Source organism: Xenopus laevis, chromosome 9_10S (assembly GCF_017654675.1).
Source record: "Xenopus laevis strain J_2021 chromosome 9_10S, Xenopus_laevis_v10.1, whole genome shotgun sequence".
NCBI classification, from domain to species: Eukaryota; Metazoa; Chordata; class Amphibia; order Anura; family Pipidae; genus Xenopus; species Xenopus laevis.
In genome coordinates this window covers 53,570,271-53,593,614 of record NC_054388.1, presented here as the reverse complement: position 1 = coordinate 53,593,614, position 23,344 = coordinate 53,570,271, and the positions used below count along the sequence as shown (strand labels likewise).

The 23,344-nt window shown below is 38.8% G+C and overlaps 1 protein-coding gene across 1 annotated transcript in view; it reads right to left on the bottom strand.

Moving 5' to 3' along the window:
- The window catches only part of LOC108702928 (striated muscle-specific serine/threonine-protein kinase-like), a 133,026-nt gene that overhangs the window by 17,934 nt on the left and 91,748 nt on the right, over positions 1-23,344 (bottom strand). Inside the window, 19 exon segments of the mRNA XM_041578767.1 lie at positions 1,939-2,079; positions 2,372-5,162; positions 5,668-5,736; positions 5,861-5,903; positions 6,509-6,661; positions 8,450-8,476; positions 9,408-9,580; positions 9,902-9,979; positions 10,782-10,842; positions 12,017-12,217; positions 13,973-14,066; positions 16,378-16,546; positions 17,263-17,375; positions 17,656-17,828; positions 18,351-18,474; positions 20,655-20,861; positions 21,230-21,334; positions 21,676-21,795; positions 22,656-22,885. Of these exon segments, the coding sequence (XP_041434701.1) occupies positions 1,939-2,079; positions 2,372-5,162; positions 5,668-5,736; positions 5,861-5,903; positions 6,509-6,661; positions 8,450-8,476; positions 9,408-9,580; positions 9,902-9,979; positions 10,782-10,842; positions 12,017-12,217; positions 13,973-14,066; positions 16,378-16,546; positions 17,263-17,375; positions 17,656-17,828; positions 18,351-18,474; positions 20,655-20,861; positions 21,230-21,334; positions 21,676-21,795; positions 22,656-22,885 (5,072 nt within the window).

Sequence of the window (23,344 nt, the reverse complement as noted above, 5' to 3'; positions counted from 1 at the left end):
TACAGATATATATATATATATATATATATATATATATATATATATATATATCTGGAACTGGCAAAATATCTATCTGTTTCTTATTGCAACAATTTGTCACTGATGTCAGTGTATGTTCTACCAAGGGCACCACAATTAAATAGCTTTTCAGTACTTTTACGACTTTAATATTGGATTGGTTTTCAAACAGGTCCACATGACCAGTCATGCCATCCTGCTGTGTATCAGATGCTCAGCATGCTAATATCTGTTCATATTGAAACCAATAATCCAGTGCTAACCTGAAACTTTACTTCTGCTGTTTTTGTCATCCAAACAGACTAAATCTACTACATACATAAGATAATTGACCATATATTATCTTTTATTTGTAACTCCCAGATGATGCAATAATATGCATCATTTGTACATGGTTAATGAAGGGTAATATCAAACTCATTTTTGATCACTGAGGGAGGGGACTCCCTGAATAAACTCACCTAGTTCCCTATACAAAATAAACCAACTCACACTGGAGGCAAAGACAAACACAAATGGGTATCAAACAGCACACTGAGATTACAAATGTGGCTGGTTATTAGGGCTGCCAGTTTGCACCAGTGCAGTAACCAGACATATGTAGTGACCCAGACTGGTAAAAGCTACAATATTTGTTAGATTGCAGTCTACCTTTTGGGTACCCATTTGTTCCCCCCACTGAAAGTGTGGGCTAATACAGCCCAAACTCTGGTTGGGGGAAATAATAGTGTTGAAAAAAGCACTGTGCAAAGTGCCACACCACTTAAATTGTTATGTGTAAGCTGCACTGGGAGCTCATTTGAGGTGCCAGTGGCATAGTGTTCCCCAAAAAAAAAAAACATGATTTGCTAGTTTCCTCCAAGCAGAGTGTGGGCCCTATTATTCCACACCTATGGTGGGGGATCAAGGCCCTTTAGCACTCATATTTCCACGTATAGTTAGTACAGGTCAGTTAAGTTACCCAGGGTAATCAATGTAGCATTAAAACACCAGAGCACCAGTTACTGGCAACAGAAATTGTATTATTATAGAAATATTATATTAAAGAAGAAGAAGTATACACCTTTGTTTGACATGAGTTCAAATAAAAATGGCCTATGCTGAAAATACTTATTGATTTTTATTATTTGTCGCTCTAAGCATGGCAAACTGGGATATTAAAGCTACTCCACACTTGATAGATAATTAGATTCCCAGTGCATAGACAAGATTGTGCTTAGTAGGCTTATTTAGAACCAAACTGTATCTTCAATTTCCCTGTTTGCCCTATGTATCTAAAATATTATAAAGAGTTATTCTGATTAAAACAAAAGGCAAAAAGTATGTTAAGCACAAGCCCTATTCATTGCGCATATGTAAAGCAAGAGGGGTATATTGCCCCTTTAAGCATGGAATTAAAAAAAACTGCTGAAGTAGCTGGTTATGGGTTAGAACAAAAGCGTTAGCAGTAGTCAGTCTACTGGAGTTAAAGCAGATCATTTTATATACATATAAGCTGAATAAAGCATATAAAAAGGTGTTCTGCCTGTTCTTTACATTTTGTTTAGTTAAAGTCTTATTTTAACCAAAGGTATTAACATGCCTCATATATAAAACAAAAAATTAAAGGTTTTAACTCTCATCCAGGCTTATTGTATTTCTTTATACCCTAACTTCTACATTCTTCCATTTGGTTACTCTCTCAAGTCCTTTTCCTCAGAAGCCTGATAAAATCCAAGAAGACTGAAACAGGCTGTCTGTAAGTGGGTTAATAGCTCTGTGCTAGTAAACCAGTGGTTCTGGATGCATAGTTGGCCACAGGGACATATATGAACAATTTACTTCACTTATTACATAGTTTAAGGGCTTTTTCTCTATAAACCAAACTCAGTGTTTTGATAAGCCTCTTCTTCAAGTAATGGTTCCCTTTACAATGCGTACCTGACTCATTACGGATGTATTGTCGGCCAACTATACTGCCGTCCTCATTCATCAGACTGGCGGGGATACTTGGCTGAGATGTCATCTTCTCCTTTTTGTTGCGTGACAGGCCCCAGCGATCCCACCTTGATCGCCTATCGTCTGTAAAGGAAGGGGTTAATATTAGCTGTCACAATAATGGAGAAATCGTCTTCCTACTTATGCCAAGTAAATCCCATACGTTTTCAAGATAGGGAATGTTACAGCATGCAGTAAGTTTGCTGTGGAGGAAGTGGAGATCAGCTATGCTTATATCTAGGCCCAACTGAATATATTTGTCACATTACATAATTTGTGAAGTATCCTATAACAAAAAGCTAATAATCTTTCTCATGCATACAGATGTAATTGAAATATTGCTAAGGAAAACAACATTTATATTGCCTGAACTCACCCTTGACTACCATTTCAGACTTGATGCTAAGACGAGATTCAATAGACTCTGTGGATGGAGCTGAAACCTGGGAAGCAAGTTGGTTCTGGGGTATTCCTAGTTTCTTTAAGTTCTCTCCTTCTGAGTTGGATCTCCTGAGTAAAGACATTAATGGGGAGCTTTTGTCTGTACGTACTTCTTTCTTCTCTGTTCGCTCTGCATCCTTTCTATCTTCTGATTGGCTTCTTAATTTCATAGAAAGTCGATCCATGGTACTACCTATTTTCTTTCTCATGGCCAACACTGGTGATTGACTACTCTTTTTCTGGTCCTTTATATGTTTATCTGTGATGGTTTCTATTGAGCCCATTTCAGAATTTAAGCTCTCTGTGTCCTTCTTGTCTTTGGAATTTCCTCTGCCTATTGACCATGACAGTCGTCTACCAGTACCTTCTACTTCTTCTGCTGGTTTCTGCTTCCTTTCAGTTGGTGGAGTTCTCTTAAATTTCAAAGATAGCTTTCTCATAAAGCTTGAATCCCTCTCAGCATCTGGCAGATCTTGCACTGACCTTGATCGTTCATGCAGTCCAAGAGCTGCAGGAACAAGAAACTCTAGTGGGACACCTACAGGGCTAGGTCTGTACATTTCTTCTTCTCGTGATGCATGGGTTGCAGCTAAATTCTTCTCTTCTGACCAAGTCCTGGTAAGCTTTTTCAGACCTCGGGTAAGAGAATTTTCACGGTTCCTCTTAAACTTAGCTTCAAAGATTTCTTCTGAATCAATGTTGCTGATAAATGGGACATTCTCTGTGCTGGAAGATCTGGTGGTGTTAATAAGCTTGGGTGCTTCTGATGGCTCTTCCTTGCCTTCTTTCTTTGACACTTGTGATATTACTTGAGCCTTTGCAGAAGACTGATCCTGAAATACTAGTTCAGCTTTCAACGGGGTATTTGAAATTTCCTCAGGAACGCTAGCTGTCTCGAGCTCCTGAGGCATTTGAAGTGTCTGAATCATAGGAGAATAAGGTGATTGTATAGCTGTTGTCTTATCTACTTGTTGGATAGCTGGAGAAGATGTTTTTTCTTTAACTGATACATCTTTTTTAGGCACTGCATCTGCAATCTGTATGTGTGCAGCTTGTGGTAATAAAGTTTCTTTATTTTGATCTTGCAGGTCTGTTGTTTCTATCATTGTTATGGATTCCTTGTCCTTAATAGGTGAAGAGTACTTCTCTTTCAATTTAGGCATCTCATTTGTCAGTGCAGAAGAGGGTAAAGGTTCATTTGGCACAGGTAAAGACTGCATAGCAGGCAAAGGCAAGGGTGGTGGCTTTGTTGGCACTGTTTCATTTGATGAAATAGTAGCTGGCAGGTTCATATCAGCTCTATGTAATTTTTCATGTACCCTATCTGTCTGAATACTTTGCAACTCTGTTTTAGATGGCATTTCATCCAAAGGTGGAGTCACTCTTGGAAGAACAATTACCAAGTCTTTCAATGAATTTGAAGCTTTCTCTGTACGATGCTGAATAGGTCTGGTGCCTTTCCCAGCCTCTTTATCACTCTGAGTTTCTGAATCCCTATTTTCTGCCTTTGATTGCTGTGCTTCTTGGGTTAGAGATTTAGGAATCACCTCACGTGGTGTTTCAGGACGTGATTCTAAACGCGACTGGTCTGTCAATGCTGAAAGAGAAGGAGACTCTTTAAGACGCTGTGCCTCCAACTGAGCAAGAGGTATTTCCAGGGGTGCCCCTGATCTGCGATGCATAACCAGTGGCTCTGTGTCACTGTGAGAAAAGGAACTGGCTTTCCTTAAGACTCTTTCTTCTGTTGCTTCTCTACCAGGAGCAGCCTCACTGGAAGCAGCTCGGGTTAGTTTGATAGCAGGAATAGGACTTAGAGAAGATGTATCACTTCTGGGGGAGCGCATAGATATCTGATCTGCTAGTTTCTTGTCTACAGAAAGTGTTTCTATGAGTGGGCCTCTAAGACCACTGAGTTTTCCATCTGCTGAACCTCCTCTCAACAGCCTCTGCCTCATCATTTCTAACCGCTGAGCATATTCTTCATCAGCTGATCCAAACTTTTTTCGTAGTGTGCCTCTATCCTCTAATCTACTTGGGCTCCTGCTTCGTGTTGGTAGCTCCATTGAGGCAGCTTTTATCATTCCCTTATCTGGTCGATCTCTCTCTTCATCCCCATCTGTTGTCAACAAATTGAGCAAGAGAGCGCTATCTGCAGAGCTTCCCCTCCTCAGTTCCCCTCTACGAGCAGGTATTAGTTCACCATCAGGAATGTCGGAAGATTCCAAGCTGGATCCCTTTTTCAGAGGTCTCCGTGGATGCTCCTGTCTTTTTTCAGTTTCTGAAATTTCCTCATCAGAGGAAGAACCAACTTCAGCTTCAGCAGATCTATTTCTGGTAAGGGTTCCCTTGACATGCTTGGACAATGGACTCACTTGGACTGTTGCTTCTTTCTGTGGAACACCTTGTTCTTTAAATGTGCTGCTAATTTCCATAGCCTGACTTCTTTCTGCTTCATCACCACAGCTGCCATTGTCCTGGGGCTGAGCTGGCTGTTCCTCATCTGTTGGAATCTCATTCAAGGACATGCGGGATCCAGAAAACTGGACCTGGAGAGGCATAGGGACAAAGGGAAGCTCTTCTAGGTCATCAGAATCAGAAGAGGATGACAACCCGGATGATTCCTTGGAATTCTTAGGTATAGCAATGGACAAGTGATTGCTTGTATCTTGAAGCAACTCTGGAATAGTTCTCATCACCATATTGGACTTATAACTGATAAGTGAACGCTGAGAAAACAAACACAAGAAGACATTTATTTTGTTAATGTCCAACCAACCCAAAGTTTGTCTGCAGCCATACTGTTGTGAGGGCAACCAGTTAAATCTCATCCAATGACCAGTGAAAAACATGTTTTTTTATTTTAGTCTAAACTCATTAACTTGTATACAATAGCCTCCCATTATCTAGAAATCTTGTTGGTGCTGACCTTTCAAGCATAGTTCTATTTACATTTATATTCAGAGCTATGGGAGGTGATTCCAGGCAAATAAAAAAGCAGTGGTCAAAAGGCTGCAGGGCCACAGGCAAGGTGGGTTATGATTTCTCTTTTGCCTGTGAACAGGTCCATGAAGCCACATGGTAGATTGCCCCTGTTTTATTTGCTTTGCACCCTTCCCCACCAATGGTAAATGACCTCTAAGGTGTTATTTACAGGTGCTATCTTACTTACTATTCCCTATTAAAGATGATGAGCTATTTCCTTAAAGAGTTATACAGTTGAATTTGACATACCTGCCATTTACGGCGAGACTGAAACAGCTTTAGATGATCTGTGCTGATGCTTTTCCCTTTTGCTAAAGTCTGAAAGGAGATTAAACATATTAATATGTACATATACATTAAAAAAGTTCTAATCCACAAACTTCAAAATTGTAGCAATCTGTAATATTGTAAGAGCTACAGCAGCAAGTCATGACAAACTCACTTTGAACCATGGGTGCTCCAAACTCTCTTCAGCATTGGGCCTCCTGCAGGAATAAGGTCAGTGATGTTAGTAAAAACATTAGTAAATATTATATATATATATATATATATATATATATATATATATATATATATATATATATATATATATATATATATATATATATATATGTATATGTTTGTTGATTCACAAAAAAGAACATTTGTTACCCATTGCATTAAAAAATGCCAATTATTGCTTATTTTACATATGTCTGATCCTTGGACAGTTTACAGTATCTATGGAAAGACTGTTTTATACAGTTTTTACTCTACTTAGTAATCTCCCCTTGATTTACTGTGTCTGAGAGTACAGTCAATACAGATCTTGAGGTAAACGATCATTCTTCTTCCTTGCACTGCATAGTAAAAGTTACAAAGGTTATTATCATTTGTTGAATTGGAAATGAGCCATTCCAAACCTAATTTAGGTTCTGCAGGGAAAAAAAGTGAATAAACAGAGTAGCAAAGCTCAACGTTCTTCCTTGCAGCGGGAGGGAGAGTGAGGCTGTTATTTTCTGCAGCCTATTTTGCATGAAATAATGAAGTACAGTAATCTTTATTTGTTCACTGTGCGTAAATGCAAAAACTCTGCAGAAGCTCTACTCACAGCTTCTCATTGCCCATGACTTTGATTAGGAAACCACGTGCTTCTCGTGTGAGACCAACAAACATCTTCTCTTCAAATGCAACAGTGTAACCCCGGATATTCATCAGTGTGGTGTAATCATTCTCCCCAACAAAGGGGGACACACCTGTAAGGCTATTAAAGATAAAAGTAATCAGTTTCACTCTTTGATACTTAATTAATCCTCTGTTATAAATTTCTTGTAAAAATCCATGTACATCCTGTAAATAACATTATCTGACTTGTTAATAACACCTATAATTAAAACAAGTTCTTTCCGCTAAAGGTGCAGCCTGCACTCCGGTTGAGGAAAACAATATTTTTTAACCCTCCTGAATATTAAGTCAACTGGGAGGGGGCTTATAATGTGAACAGCCATGCTGAGACACTAGGCAAAGTGTCATATGCATGTGTGTGACGTTACATGCATATACATAATGAATGCACCGGGAGAATCGCCCGGGTAGTTTATCTATTACAGGATGCATTTTTTTAGTAGCCTACACCTCCAGTGAAGGAAACTTTTTTGTGACAAAAGGTGCCTTTTAACAATACAGACAGTAGAACACCATTTTATTGATTGAGGCAAATAGGGGAAACTGAAGCAACTCCAGGTTTGATGCTTCCAAGACAGGAAATTAGATGACCAGTGTACAGATTATCCCCCTGTGTAAAGGCTAGGGCCAAATTATGTATACCAATTCAAATCTGCTGCCCTGCTGCTCCCCTTGCTTTTTGAACTGGAGGGGGATTTCGTCAAGAAATGCAAAATGTTGCATTTCGGCATCAAAATCCTCCACATCTGCCTGCACCCAAGTAGAAGAAATGCTTCCAGGTGCAGGCAGAGCAGGGGCGGAATAGCAGCAGGGCAGTGAATTCAGCATCACCAGGCCCTAGCCTAATGGATTCCTGCTTATATGTAAGATAAAACAGTCACAACAAAGTGCTATGGCTGCAGGTACATGGAGCATAGGCTCCTCTACTCTGTAGGCTGTGAGAAGCAGATCACTCAGTGCACCACGTCCATAAATTTGAACATGTTTCGATTTCGCGCAGTCGCGCAGTTAAGTGGAGGTTAGCCCAAACAAAGCAGGCATTTTCAGGTCAACCTCCACTCCACTGCGCATGCCTGCATGCAAGCAGAAGCTGTACTTTTCAGTGCCAAGGAATAGAGATGGAACACAGAGCAGATCTGATACCCAGGCTAAGAGCAGCGGAGCCTATGCTCCATCTGCCCTTGGTCTAAAGAAAGAAGTGGTTGTATATGAGTAATCTTTTTATGTTCCTTGCAAGGACCAAACATGGTGAAGCTTAATTTTCCTGATTGTCTTGTAACAAAAATCATCAGTTTGTGACTAAAATAATAGGCACTCATTTTCACTCTCTATCCCTATAAATGACTTGGCAAACAGGATTCTGCTACATTGTTTCAAGAACTAGTGAACAGAAACATAAACAAGTACTGTTTCATGTGTAATGACATTTACAATTAAATTTGATACCACTGGAAAAAAAAACATTTAATGAAAAATTGCATAGAATTACACTTTCTTTTGAAAAAGTTTATGGGTGGAGTTCCCCTTTAAGGTTAAAGAATATAAGCCTTCACATGGAGAAAATTCTCAGACAGCGATTCCTCATCTTTACCAAATAAAAACAACCATTGGTGTAAAAGTGTCTTGAAATGTTCTTAATCCATAATGGTCAGCATTATGGCAATCGAATTGGCCTAATTCCATATTGCTCCAGCCTTTTAAATCCCTAAACAAATCTAAATTAATGTTCTGAGAGCACTTTATTTACACAGTGAACTTAAATCTAAAAGATTTCTTATAGGGACACTCCAGTCTATGTAGCAATGTTGCTGTGCTATATTCAATGTGCTATCCAATGGAAAAGTAAAATATAAGTTAAAAATCTTACCACAAATATGCCAGGACACCAACTGGCCTGTGGAAAAGAAATCACAAGATTAAACAGACAAAAGTGACCACACACTGAGATTACAGGAGTAGAATATATAAATAGAACACCCACTTGCCTTCTATCTATTATCACAGGCAATTCTTATCAAAGATGCTGTTATCAGCATAATATTCAGAATAATATTATTAGTGCCTGGAGACAGAACGTGGGGTTGACAGAAATAGAGACATTTTTGGGGGAAAAAGCAGTTATACTTGGGTGAAGAATTGTTATATACTGGTAGTCAGGACCACCATCAGCAGGTTGAGGGGAACCGTTTTCCTGTTTTCCTGGGGGGGGGGCAGTCGTATAGTGCAACATTACTTATTAACTTACATTAAAACTTAGGGCAAATGCCACTGACACTCAATGAGCTGACTTATGACTTATAAGCCCATTGATTAATGGAAATATGTATATTAACTACTTATTATAGATGAACATCAATTGTTTATAATGGCATTTGTTTACTGAATTATATAAGTATCTCCTACATGAACCTTTTGGCAACAGAATGACATTTTTTGAGTATTAAAAAAATATGTTGAAATCACCCCACGTGCGATTGCCTTTATGCTGAATTGGATTGGCTCCAATGCAGCACACAATACAAGGGTGATTAGATAGATGATAGATAGATAGATAGATAGATAGATAGATAGATAGATAGATAGATAGATAGATAGATAGATAGATAGATAGATAGATAGATAGATAGATAGATAGATAGATAGATAGATAGATAATTGATGGATAGATACTGTAGATAGATAGATAGATAGATAGATAGATAGATAGATAGATAGATAGATAGATAGATAGATAGATAGATAGATAGATAGATAGATAGATAGATAGATAGATAGATAGATAGACAGATAGATAGCAATAGACAGGCAGACAAACAGATTATTACCATATGTCAGTTACTGTAGAAATTGGCATCTGGTTTACAATTTCAGGTGCAACAAATTCTGGGGTTCCATATTTGCAGTACTGAGTATCCCCTGGGGTTAGTTCCTGCGCATTCCCAAAGTCACAAATCCGAATCTGTTCACTGGTCGTATCAGCCATCAGTATGTTCTCTGGCTGCACAAAAAGACTTGTGTTAATAACACTCTTTTGTCCTAGTGCTGAAAGTGCCCAAGGGCTCATTAAATTACAAAGGCACTAGACTAACAGTTCAGTAAACCATAATAAACAATCAGACAGTTGCTTTGCTTAATCTATGTTATAATACTTGCATTTACACAAGCAATCTCTGGCACTCCAGCTGTTGGAGAACTACAAATATAACCTTCCAAAAGCTTTTGGGGTAAGGGGTGCGAGTAATTGTAGTTGTGGTACAGCTAGATCACCAAACATATTCCTGCATCACCTCACAGAAAGAAAGGCTGTCCATGAGCTCACCTTTATGTCCAGATGCAGAATGTTTTTATGGTGCAAATAATCTAATCCTTCTAGGATCTGGCGTATAAACGAGCGGATCTGTAAAAAATAAATAAATAAATACTTTGTAACTCAGTAGCTCATGTCATATTAAAAAATAATTGTGAGATTAACTGATACAGGCAGTGCAACCTGCAGGATGAAAGAACCCCAATCTTGTTACATTAAAAAAGCCCATGTTCACTACGTAAAGAATTACAAATACTTTAGTGGGCATTTACTATGCCCCTGGGCAGAAGTGCTAGAGCACTAAGGGGCCCAATAGCATGCCACTTGATCTGTTCTTCCTAGGGGAATGGTTGTGCTATGCACCTAGTACCAGATTTTACTTTACTAAACAGAGATCCAGTGCATGATACCAGTACAGAACCACCCAGAATACCTTCATTCTTGGTTTATCATACACAAATACCTTCAACATAATAATGAAATAGAATTACAAGTTAACCTTGGGAGCACGTTAAATTTCATATGTAATATATTAGCCAATGAAGGGTTTAATTTAAATTTTTCATCCTGTTTCTGTCAATGACAAAAAAGATACAACATTTTGATCCATTGATGGAAACAAAGTATATTGCCCTTCTCTGCATCTTTTTTCATGAAGACACTTACAGTGCAGAAAACCATGACTGCTACATGTTTTTATTTGGCTTCAACTGTTTGGGGGTTGCTGACTTGATAATTGGGACAAACCACAAAATATATGTAATGATTAATAAAGGAGGCACCATTCCTGTTCGGTATTTATGTTCATGTGGCTATTATCTCTCTTCTCACTGCAAAATACCAGTAACCTGTTATTGCATCACAGATACAAGTTAATGGGTAATGCGCTCACCTCTGATTCGCTCACTGTAAGCTTTCTTGTCAATCTCTCTAGAAGTTCCTCTTGAGAACAGCTGCTGAGGTCAAGGAAAATCAATTGTCCAGAACGGCCATAATTATAGAGGAAAGAGCATTTGTGACCACTAGAGGGCCCAGGAGGTAGAGGAAGACCAATAGATCAGTAACCAATAATAAACTTCAATAAATGTCTATAAAAAAATGCCAAATGATTTTACTATGGGGCACAGTAACCTCTTGCTATACCTTAACTATAATGGAAGCAGTCCTTGTTACTGCTGGGGAGTCCAGGAGTTATAAGGGGTCCAGTGGCTGATAAGCATTTGATACGTTTTTGATATGTTTATAAAAATTCTAGAAGGGGGGGGCTAAAATTACATTACTATGATAGTCAGGCAGTATGTTTGAAATTCTAACTGTCCAATCAAATTTGGACGTGTATAGCCAGCTTAAAGAGATACTGACACCGGAAATTAAACCTTTTTAAATATATCATAACATTGTTTTTGCATGCTATTTATAACTATGCCATACAAGTATTTGCCTGGTGCTTTTACAATACCTATCTCATGCCCATGTTCCTTAATGAAAGGGGGTTCCATATTTGTGCAGCATTAGTTCATCAGCATAAGAAACTCTAACTGACAGATTGAGAAGGGACAGTCAGGGTGGCAAAACAACCAGGTTTAGAAACTTCAAAGTGACACTTACAAAAACAGACCTATCAGTGAAGAACAATCAGCAAGAACTATATGTAACCTTTAATGTAAATTAATAATTTTAAGAGTAGTTCTTTAATGTCAGTATCACTTTATCCTTATGTATTTTACTCATTCCAAGCAGCAGTGTAAGGCTAATGTCACATGATGAATTAGAAAAACTAGAGAAGAGAAAATGCTGGTGCTGCCCTGAGTGTGTCATAACAGGCATTAATGGGATTCACCGGTCACTGTGAACATGGACAGATTTTGGCCAAATAAAGGTCATGTGTGCATTTTCTGACCATGCTTCTCCCAATGTGCACAGCAAAAGGTGGATCCCATTCATACCTGTTACTGGAGACATAGGGCAGCATCTTGTTAGATCAGGATTGCATTGTGTGACATGTTCCAGTGGGACAATTGCTTTAGAGCACATTACAGGGATAACTTCTAGCTCTTTTGGGGTGACACCATTATAGCAATTCCATTTCTCAGTGAGCACTTCTAGCAGCGACCTTTTTGAGGATACAGTTCCATGACAATGATAAGAGCACTTCTTTTCTCAAAAGCATCATAGAAGTAGACAATCCTGTCGTGTCTGAGCTTGGACAGTATGTCACGCTCCCTGCGAGCACTCTCCCTTGTTGCCACGCGGATCGGTATGAATTTGGCAGCGAAATCTCGCCCGCTGCTCTTTTCTATTACATGACGGACATAGGAAAAGGCCCCTCTGTCAAAAAAGAGCCATTATATCAGTTTTTTTGCTACTCCAACAAAGCCACATTCTCAACACCAATATATTTGTAACTACATTTACATCATATATGTTTGCATATATTTGCATATACAGTATATATCTGCCTTTAAATATCTGTTAGCCGGGGATGTAGAGAGTATGAGGAAGCAGGGATGGAGAGAATGCAGGCATCAAGAAGAGGAATAAGTTTACATTATATCAGAGGTAATTGAAATTACAAGAAAGCAGCTTTCAAATGTCCTTTTAATCTTTACACAATACAAAAACAAAGCTTTATTTATTACTATACATTATATCAAACATACATTTGAAAACCTTATGTTATTTAGCCCTCTGGGTCCAGTGGTGTAACTACCGGGGGAGCAGGGGGTGCGATTGGGCCAGGGCCCACACCCCCTCAGGGCCCCCGGCTGTTCTACAGTAATTGCTGCCGTTTCCGGGCGTACGGAGGGGGCGGGGGGCCCAGCTGCATGTCCTGCGCCAGGGCCCGCCCCCCTCTAGTTACGTTACTGTCTGGGTCTAGGGTCATCTGCAAAGATTTTTCTTGTAATCAAGTGCAAGGTATAGAAAGGGATGCTAACCTACCAATTCCTATTCCAAAATTGTGCACTACTTATATTTAATGAAAACTGATCATAGTTCTCCACCATAAATATTTAACACACATGTGTATACATATAATAGTCTTTAAGTACTTTAATTTCATTGCACAATTTAAATATTTGCTAAGTGCATGTAACTCACAAATGGGGGTTTGTAATCAAAGGCACTAAGTTTTCCCAGGTGCAGTAACCTATAGCAATCAGCAGGTAATATTTACTGGTCATCTGTTTAAAAGCAAACATCTTATTGGTTGCTACTGGTTACTGCTCCTGGGCAAACTTATATTACTTATGGGGGTAAGTGCACTAAAATTACCCATATTCCAAAACATTACTCGAGATAAAGTGCATAAAATTATCTAAGTGCATAAATAGAGTAAAAATATCCAATTACTATAAATTAAAAGCAAATCAGACCCCTACAGTACAGTACAGTAGTACAGCCTACATATAAGACCCTATACAACATACACCACAATTTTTTTACTTTCTTGATTTTGCACTAATAAATGTCTGAAATACGTTACATTGCATATATTAGTGATTATTTGCAAACTGTGAACCTCACTTACTGGATCAACACTTTTACAAATTTCTACCTTTATACTATTGATTTATGGTGAGCTACAGCTCCCAGAGCGGGTCATTAACATAAAAATCCTTTCAGCCCTCACAATAAATGAAAACTCACTAAAATAAATTGGCCATACGCAGGGCAATCTGGTACACTCTCTGACCAAACACACACACATGCCCTGCCAAACAGATGAAGAGCATATGAGGGGCCACACATTGTACAGTCGTCTTTCTAACATGCAAGTAGCACACATCATCATAACAGAGGGAAGTGAAGAGTTGTGGCTCTTGTACTGGACAACACAAGTGCATTGGTAGATGAAATTTTCAAGCCTGTCTGATTCCCGAACTGACTGATATTCATAGTACTTAGATATTAGTCAGTATCATGATTGATACAACATTATTGATATGTGTATGGCCATCTTAACGCACAACACCCACCATCTGAGTCACTGTTTCAAGTGAATTCAACTCTTCCCCATGTATTAATCCTAGTTCACCTGGGCTTTATAATATATGTATTAAGGTTGTAAAAGTTATATCTTACCTGCTAATTTCTTTGTGGATGTTGTAGAAATCAATCAGTCTACGAGCTTTTAGTACATCTATTTCCTGCTTTGCAGATCCTGCCCCTGCTTCATCTGTGAAGAGAAAGATTAAACAAAATCAGTCTTGCTCCCTACACCCCATATCTTTAACATTATCAGATTAAAAAGTGAAAAGATACCCCAGTCACAATTACACTTTCTAACACAGAACCATACACTGTAACTTTCTCTGCAGCTGTAATATACATTGTAACATACTGTATACTGTAACATTCTCTGTAACATACACTGCAACATACTGTAAATATATACCACAACATACTTTATACGAGAACTAGAACTGACCATCCACAAACCAATATAAGCTGCTGACAGAGTGACAGACCAAGTCGGCAGCTAACTGTATTGTGTATGGAGCTATCCAACCAGGCTTCCACAAACGGCCCCAAATCGGGCAGATGTTGATCGGCCAGGTTTAAAAATTCTGTTGGATCGAGAACCCCATCTGTTTGTTGGGCGGTCCTCAATCTGACCAATGGTATTTCCTGCATTATGATCAGCTGATATTTCACCTCAAGGTGGGCATATCAGAGAGATCCGCTTGTTTGACAACCTTGCAAATGAGCAGACCTCTGTGTGTATGTAAGATATACTGTAACATACTCTAGATGAAACTGATGTAAGACAGAAGTGGTTGGATTTCTTAAGCCTCCCTTTAAGGTCCAATATTTGATCAGGATCCCTCTTAGACCTCAGATATATAGAAACATTGCTACATCAGTAAACTGGCCATACTTCCAGGACAATTCTGGTAAGCAACTGATCTTTAAGCTTAAAGGAGAAATCAACCTGTGGGGAAAAAAATGGCAAACTGCTCCAACTGCGCATGCGCAAAAATACCAACCTCGCAGTCAGCTTACAGAGGAGGCAGAAGATGGACACGTGGAACTTCGCTGGAAGAATCTGCGCCACAGGGTAAGTATGGAGTATGGGGTATGTCCCCGGGGGGGGGGTATTTCACCATGGGGGGAGGAGGGAGGGAGGTCTAGCTGGGGTGGGGGTTAGGGGTTTTTTCCCCACAGGTTGATTTCTCCTATAAAGGAGAATTCAACCCTAAAGTTAAAAAAAACCTACCCCCCTACCCTACATAGACTCGACTTCCTGCTCCTCTACCCCGGGAGAAATGCTCCTAACGTTTTGCTTACTCCTCGGTGCAGATTCAGGCACCGTAGTTCACAGGCGCTATCTTCTTTTCTTCTGAAATCTTCGGAATCAGACCTGCGTGGCGGCGCATGCGCAGTTGGAGCCAACTGCACTTGCGGCAAAACTCACAAAAATTGCAGAAGCATCGAACTCCGATGCCTGAATCTGCACCGAGGGGTAAGTAAAACGTTAGGGGCATTTGCCTGGGGTAACACTTAGGCTGGGGGGAGGAGGGAGGGGGGTCTATGTAGGGTAAGCATTTTTTAACTTTAGGGTTGAATTCTCCTTTAAGCAAGAGGGCCCACTGACACCTGGGCCCACCAGGAGTATACCTGGTATCCTGGTGGGCCAGTCCCACACTGAAAACAGGATATTTCCACAAATATAACCCTAAGACATGAATTTTTGGGTCAATCTCTGCTCCGTGTAGTTTCACTAAGCTTGGCACTGTGCCTGTAAGTGGAGCTACACGCAGAAGTGTACATGGTTCTCTCCATCTGTGTACCAAATTCTGGCAGGGGAGTAGACCGTACAACCTGTGTCCTCAGCCTAACTGAACATTAGACTGGTACCCTGTTCTTGTGCCCCATAGGGGGCCAGTCACCCAATTTTGGAATCGGTGCAATATTACCTGATATTGTATCATTGACAAATTTGGATTTTGATAAATAACCCCATCTACTAAATAAATCATTTAAATATGAAATTAACCCAATAGGATTGTTTTGTCTTCAGTAAGAATAAATTGTATCTTAAAGTGGTTGTGCACATTTGAGGCTAACTTTTAATATGATGTATGGTTTTCATTTTTTGATTATTTGTGGTTTTTGAGTTATTTTGTTTTTTAATCAGGAGCTCTACAGTTTGCAATGTCTGCAGTATGGTTGCTAGGTCCCAAATAACCCTAGCAAACATGCAAGGATTTGCATAAGCCACTAGAATGTGAATAGAGAGCCTGAATAGAAAGAAGAGTAATATAAAGTATCAATAACAATAAATCTGTAGCCTTACAGAGCATTTTTTTAGAGATAGGGGCAGCGAACCCCCTTTAAGTAGGATCAAGTACAAGGTACTGTTTTATTTATTACAGAGAAAAAGGGAATCACTTTTAAAAATGTGAATTATTTGGTTAAAATGGAGATGGCCTTTTCTGGATAACAAACGTTTATGCTTGTTCTTTGCAGACCTTTGAGTCTCTTACCTGGGCACACTTGCAGCTCTGCCTTGCAGGAAATTTCCCCTGAAAGGTTACGTGCTGTGCAGGTGTACACTCCAGAGTCACCAAGTGCCGTGTTTAAGATCACCAGAGAGCACTCAGTATCATCATATACAAAGCTGAGGTGACCGCTCTCTGACAAAAGTACCCCATCCTGGATAAAAAGAGTCAGCAGTTAGGCAATGAAAGAAAACGTCCTCCCAAACTCAACAAGACAGCTGACCGTATTTATGGCATGTCAACAGGATAGGCTTTTTATGTCTTCCCGAATTTGTATGGCATTCTTATGGTAATATAATTCAGCCCCCCAAACACAATGGAAAAGCAATGCAGTGTGAGGAAGAAATATAACATACATATTTGCATATCTAGATTTATGTATCAATGGAATGCATTGCACTTATCTTTAGCCATACAGGGGCTATATTAATCCAACATTAAAGGGCTGATTTTTCAAAATGTGAAATTAGAGCTCACCACAGAAATTTGATATATAAGCTTCTAAAAACCTGATGAGAATGAATAGAAAGAAAGTGAGTTTTTCTTCGGTCAGCTCTGATCTCACTATTTGATAAATCTGATGAACCTAATGGTTGGGAAAAATATATATTAAGAGTGTATAAAAGTTGATATAAGAATGTTGCATGTTAAAGATCATGGGCAGACAATTTTTTCAGTGAATTTTATTTTACACAGCATAATAAATGTACCCCTAAGTCTATTACCAAGACTAGCACCCACCCTCTATTTTTCTCCAAAATATTAATGTGTCTAAAACCAGAGCCTGCAAATTTTCAGTGTCCTGTATATTTAAAAATCCATTAAGACCCCATGAAAGCTTGCCAGTGAATCTGCTAGGGTAAGACCTACTTTGTACCACATGATGTCAGGAATAGGCTTCCCATCCACCACTACCACAAAGCGAGCTGTTTCACCAACACCAATCTCTATGTCTTCCATGATAGACTCAAAGCGGGGAGCCTCTATAGAAGCAGAAGATAATAAAATTAGACTTCTATAATGTTAAGTAATGTCATGCACACTTACAACATTGATTAATCAAAGTCTTATACAATAAATGGAAAATCCCTGGCCCTCCAGATGCTGCTGATCTACAACTACCAACAACAAACCAACAGCCTTTCATTGTCAGAGGGATTGTGGAAGTTGTAGTATAATATCTGGAGGGCTGCTGATTCAACATGACCTGTTTACAATTTGCATGCAGAAAACAAACACACGGGTATATCCAGACAACTTTACCTGCCAGCTCGATGGAAATGGTACAGCTATCTGACCCATAGCGGTTCTTTGCCACAAATGTCAGCTGTCCTAAGTCAGACTTTCTTGGGCTGAAGAATGTGAGTGAGTGCTGGTCGTCATCTGGCATACTCATCTCATACATATCCTCAACATTGTTTAGAACAGTGTCTATTCTAAGATGAAAAACATTAAGTATTTTTTATAATATGCAGATTGGTAGGAAATTGGATTTTCTGGCATAGGTTTTTAGAGAAGTGTGATTGACCAGTAATGTAACTACAGTAACTACAAAACATGTAACCATTTCCTTTTCTCACATGCCCTAATATGGAATATGGAAGCATCCCAAACATGAAGAAGAACTGTATTAAAAAGAACTGTATTCCTACCATTATCAGCATGTTTACACTCTGTGTCAGGAAGGGTAATCGCCAAGGGCATAACTACAGAGGAAGGAGACCCGGCAGTTGCAGAGGGGCCCATTAGTGTAGAAGGCCCTACAAGGCCCCAATTAAGCCGTTTCAATATGTCTTGATAGAATAGGTCAACTTACCAATGTTTGAACCACAGTTATGCCAAGGAAAGTTTAGGATATATTTGTAGTTTTCTGAGTGACCAGTGATCCGTAAGATTGTAAATGATTCATAAAAATTAAAAAATCTGTATAATAGCACAAAGTACATTGCTTCATTTACCTCTGCCAAGTGACTTTGGCATGCACATGGTTCAGTGTCACAGTTATGCAGAGAGGCTGGTTTTCCACCATATACAAGATTTCAGGACGATCCAGTATAGAAGGCATCTCCTCCAGGTAGGGACCTATGGCAGCAGGATAGAACTGTCACATTACTATTATTACTTTCACATATTTATATAGCACTAAAATAATCTGTAGTACGTTACAAAGATAATACACCCTCAGAGCAGACCCTGTCCCAGTGGAATTCATAATTTAGGTCTCTACAACCCTACACTATGATACACACACTATGATCAATATTAGTGATGGGTGAATTTGCGGCGAATTTCCAGGTTAAGCCGTCAGCAAATAAGTTTGTGAAATTGCAGACTCCTGTATATATGTTTAATAGCAGCAAGATGGCATCAAAATACTGGTAAGCAGGTATTCCACTGGTGAATTCTCTTGTGTCTGTAAATAAGTTTGTGTCATTCTATTTTAGAGAGCCAGGAGGCACACTGGGGAAGATGTAGATGCTGTTTAGATTATTAAGAACAGGACATTAAAAGCGTGTCATAGAGGAGGTATTTTTCTAATGCACCCCATGTGACCCCAGGTGCTTAGTTTGATTTAAAAGCCAGTGCTGTAAAAAAAATTCTTGACAACATTGAATTCCTGTACCAGATTGCGGTACCATGCTAATTGGCCAAATACTGTTAATACCCACTGTCCTGGCCCTATTGCATGCTCACTACAGATTCTAACCAATAGCACATGTACAAAAGCACCCTGTTTACCATTAAACCCTTTAGTGTCCATGCATGTGGTCCTGGACAGAAAATCTCAACAACACCTAACATGATAGGATGGTGAGGAAGTCAGGTATAAAAACATTACAGGGACAGGAGGAAAGAAGATATGGACTGGCAAAAAGATCTGAGACACTGGGGTCACAGGGATGCCCCCTACAAAATATATTTGCCAAGCTTTGTTCTACTGAATTAGCTTTAAAGAAAATGGGCTTCAGTACAGGTGCAAGCAGAGTTGTGGAGTCAGAAGCAATTTTGGGTACCTGAGTTGGAGTACCAACTCCGACTCATAATAAATCTAAATTGTAATGAAAAAAAATTATGAAAACAAAAAGGAGAAAGTACCCCGTTTGACCTATTGTACTATCACTTCACTACTCTTACTCCTCTATTTATATATAATATTAAATTGAAGTAGGGAAATCAATTTTTTACTAAATATTACTAATTGATCCATTTCTTTGGAGTATAAAGTGCAAGTGCTTGTAGTGAAATATAAATAACTAAAGTGCAGTGCAAGGATATCAATTCATTCCTTGGAGTAATAAATAGATAATGCTAATTAAAAAACAGTAACTTGGATCGATTAAAGCACCAATTCATTGAAAATTCATAAATTAGTTAAATAAATAGTAATACAAAGGATCTAAAGTGAATACTTAAAGAAATTTGATTCCCGAATACATTCCAATAGTTAATTAACAAAAGAGGTGATAATCTTAATTTCACCGAATAAATTATAAAACCACTTGCTCAGATTAAAAAGAAAGGATGAGAAAATGGTATAAAGAATGGTGGAGTTGTCCCAAAAGCTGCTACCTGATGATTTCTATCCCTGGGACACCACAAAGCTGGAGAAGGCAGGGTAAAGGTGACTATGGTCTCGAAATTTAAACTTGCCCTAAGAACTAACTTAGCCTGAAAACCACAAATCAGCGGCCCCTTGGAGCAAGTAGATATTTCACAAATAATTGTCATAATAAAGTACTTCTCTGTTGTAAGAAAAAAGCTCAAGGCGTAGTCGTTTCATTAGTGTGTAGTCCATCTGAGCTCTTATGACATTTTTGTTTAATTTTTTTTCTTTCATTCACACTTTAGGTTTAAGGAATGTTTGTAGTCTCTTTAATAAATAAAATAAAAAGCCACAATAACATATGCTTAGTTATATTTTTAGACCCGAATGTGAACAGTAACATAATTCATGTTGGCAGTGACAGGCTTGGATGGCCGATAGGGTAGTGTGTCAGCTTCCTAGCTTGTTCCCAAAAGCAGACAAAATCTTCCTATGGCTTTAAAATGAGTTTGGCAGTAATGAAATGCTTTGTACATTCTTTCAACAAATAACAAGTCCAAGTTAGAGGTACCATAAATAAAGGAGTTGAAGTCGAAGGATTTATGTACCGACTCCATAGCCCTGACAACAGAGGTAACTCATACCTACAGCTGGGATGCAAGTCTATACTGTTTGCAGGTGTCTGGGGGAGGTACCACATGGGTGAATATATTCTTACCTCTATCCAGAAGACAAACACTTTCACTAGGAGGGGAAGGTTTACTGTGAGAAGTTGGGGTGTTTGTTGTCACACGGAATAGATACTGATGTTCCTTGGTCAGAGCTTTGACGCAATAAGAAGTGTCCTTTAGGTTGGTGGCGATGACCGTCCATTGGGGAGACCCCACTGCCTGCTGCTGGATTGAGTATGTAATCTGAGCCAGATCTGAGGCCAAAAAATTCTACACATTACCATTGGTCATCTGTTTCCTAATACATTGACACACACCTAAGTAAGCACACAGATACTATATATATATATATATATATATTTATATATATATATATATATATATATTATATATATTATATATATATATATATATATATATATATATATATATATATATATATATATATTCAGATCAACACTATTACTGTATATCCATTACCTTACATCTGTTTTTGTCATCCAGACACAAATACATATACAGTGTGCACAGATCAACAATAAATCTATCTATCTATCTATCTATCTTTCTATCTATCTACATGGTTGTATCAATCAAGACACAGGATCTAGCAGTAACATACCTATGGCTGGATCCAATCTTTTGGGTGGCTTCCATCTAAGATTCACAATTCTCCCAGTTACCAAAGTAATGATGGGTGGACCATCAGGAGGAGTGGGTACCAAATCTGCAATGAAAGTTGTGTCGTTGAAGTTAAGAAATACACTATTAAGGACACTGATACACACCAACCAGGATTTGGGATGATGTTGATGAACTGTGATCAGTGATATAGAACTTTTCTATGATATAGAGGGCCAGTGGGTGAACCCAATGAAGTTTTCAAGAACTGACAGTTAATTTATGCACATGCATGGTGGTATTTACATACAGAATTATATTAACTCAGACCAGAAAGCATTTTGTGTTCTGGATTTTGCAACACCCCCTATTAACTTACAGTATATGCCTCACTAACACAGTTGTATGCTCTCTACCAAATACTACCATAAAGTTTAGAGCTCTTACCAGTGACATACAGGTGTGCATAACATGCTGCTTTCCCAACTTTGTTTGAGATGACACTTTTGTACACTCCGGCATGAGAATGGTTCACAGAGGAGAAAATCAGGTGGTGGGTGTCTTTATCTGCAGCAGACATAAAACAATGAATATTATTAGGAGCACTACAACTGATGGAAAGTATTCACTAGAAACCTTATTAAGCTCTTTACCAGACATGGGTGACCTATGGAACACCAAATATTATGTTTTTTTTTATTAAGGCAAAACAGCAATCTTAGGGCAAAATGGTGCCATGCAACATTTGGCTTTTCAGTTGGCTCTAAGGAGGGTGCTGGAAAGGGTAGAAAAACATCTTCCGCACTCTGTATTCTAATTTATAGCCATGTTGTACCTCATAAGCAAATTCCATTACATTTTGACATAGGGGTTGATATTACATCTAGCACAACAGTAAAATATATGAAGGAGTGCTACTGCAGGAAAAGCTCCAGAGAAGATTGGAAAGGAACCAGTCAAATTTCAGTTTAAGAGAATATCATTTAATACACAGTTCTGGAAGGTTCTTCATTAGGCAAAATGTATAGAAATATCATATTTCGTTAAAGTCTATTTAGAAAATTAATTAAAGGCTTCAGTTCCCTATCCAGTCAGCCTAGCTGCTGATTGGTTCCTATTCTACAGTGCAGTGTGCTGAGTGCCACCAGCTCTCCTGCGCAGCCAGAGAATTCAGTGGGCAGGAAGTGGAACAGATGGGCAGGACTAGTAGGGTTTTTGTGGAAATACAACTTTTGAAAGCACATTTCTTCTATATCTATAAGAGTTTAATTCATAATTTGTCTCCTTTAAAGAGGCTGTTCACTGACGTACTTTAATCGCGCAAATAAAAAAATATAATTAAAACCAATATTCATCAACAATTAATTATAACATTTATTAGAAATGTAGGAATAAATTTGTCATTGGACAAAAAAATTGTTCCTTACATTGAGTCATTCTGCGATCATCAGAGCTCTGGATCTTCTGACCATTGTGATACCAGATGATGGTAGGGTACGGCAACCCGGTTACCTGACACTCAAGTTGTACCTCTCGAAATTCCACCACATCAATGTCCTGCAGAGGTCGCAGGAAATCTGGCATCATCACACCCTCGACCTCACACTCCTGCATCTCTGGTTCTTCTGGAATGGATGGCATCTTCTCCAGCTTGGAGCTACCAAGGAGATTGTATACAGTAAGATAACAATCTACTCTAATGTACTGATGCTCAGGACAATGTGCAGATTGGTAACATTAATCACTGACAAGCCAATGTAAAGCATGCATAATACAATAATACAAGTAAAGTAATGCTTTTGTGTACAATGATCACGCTAGGCTGTGTACTCGTGTGCAGAAACTACAACAAATTGCAGTGCGTGAAAAAAAAGAGTGAATAGGCATATAAAATAATTCACCACAAAGCTGATACAATGCAAAGTGTTTTCAAACATGCAAGGACTACAAATGTAGACATGTGGCACAGATTCTAAAAATGCTGCACAAGACTTTAGTGTCAGACTGGCGTGGTGATGGCCAGGAAACCTTAAGAAGTCATGGGGGTGCTTGATGTCCTACTTGTACTGGGCCCCAATGTGCCAGTAGGATTTCTCATGGTGACTATGCTCAGGAA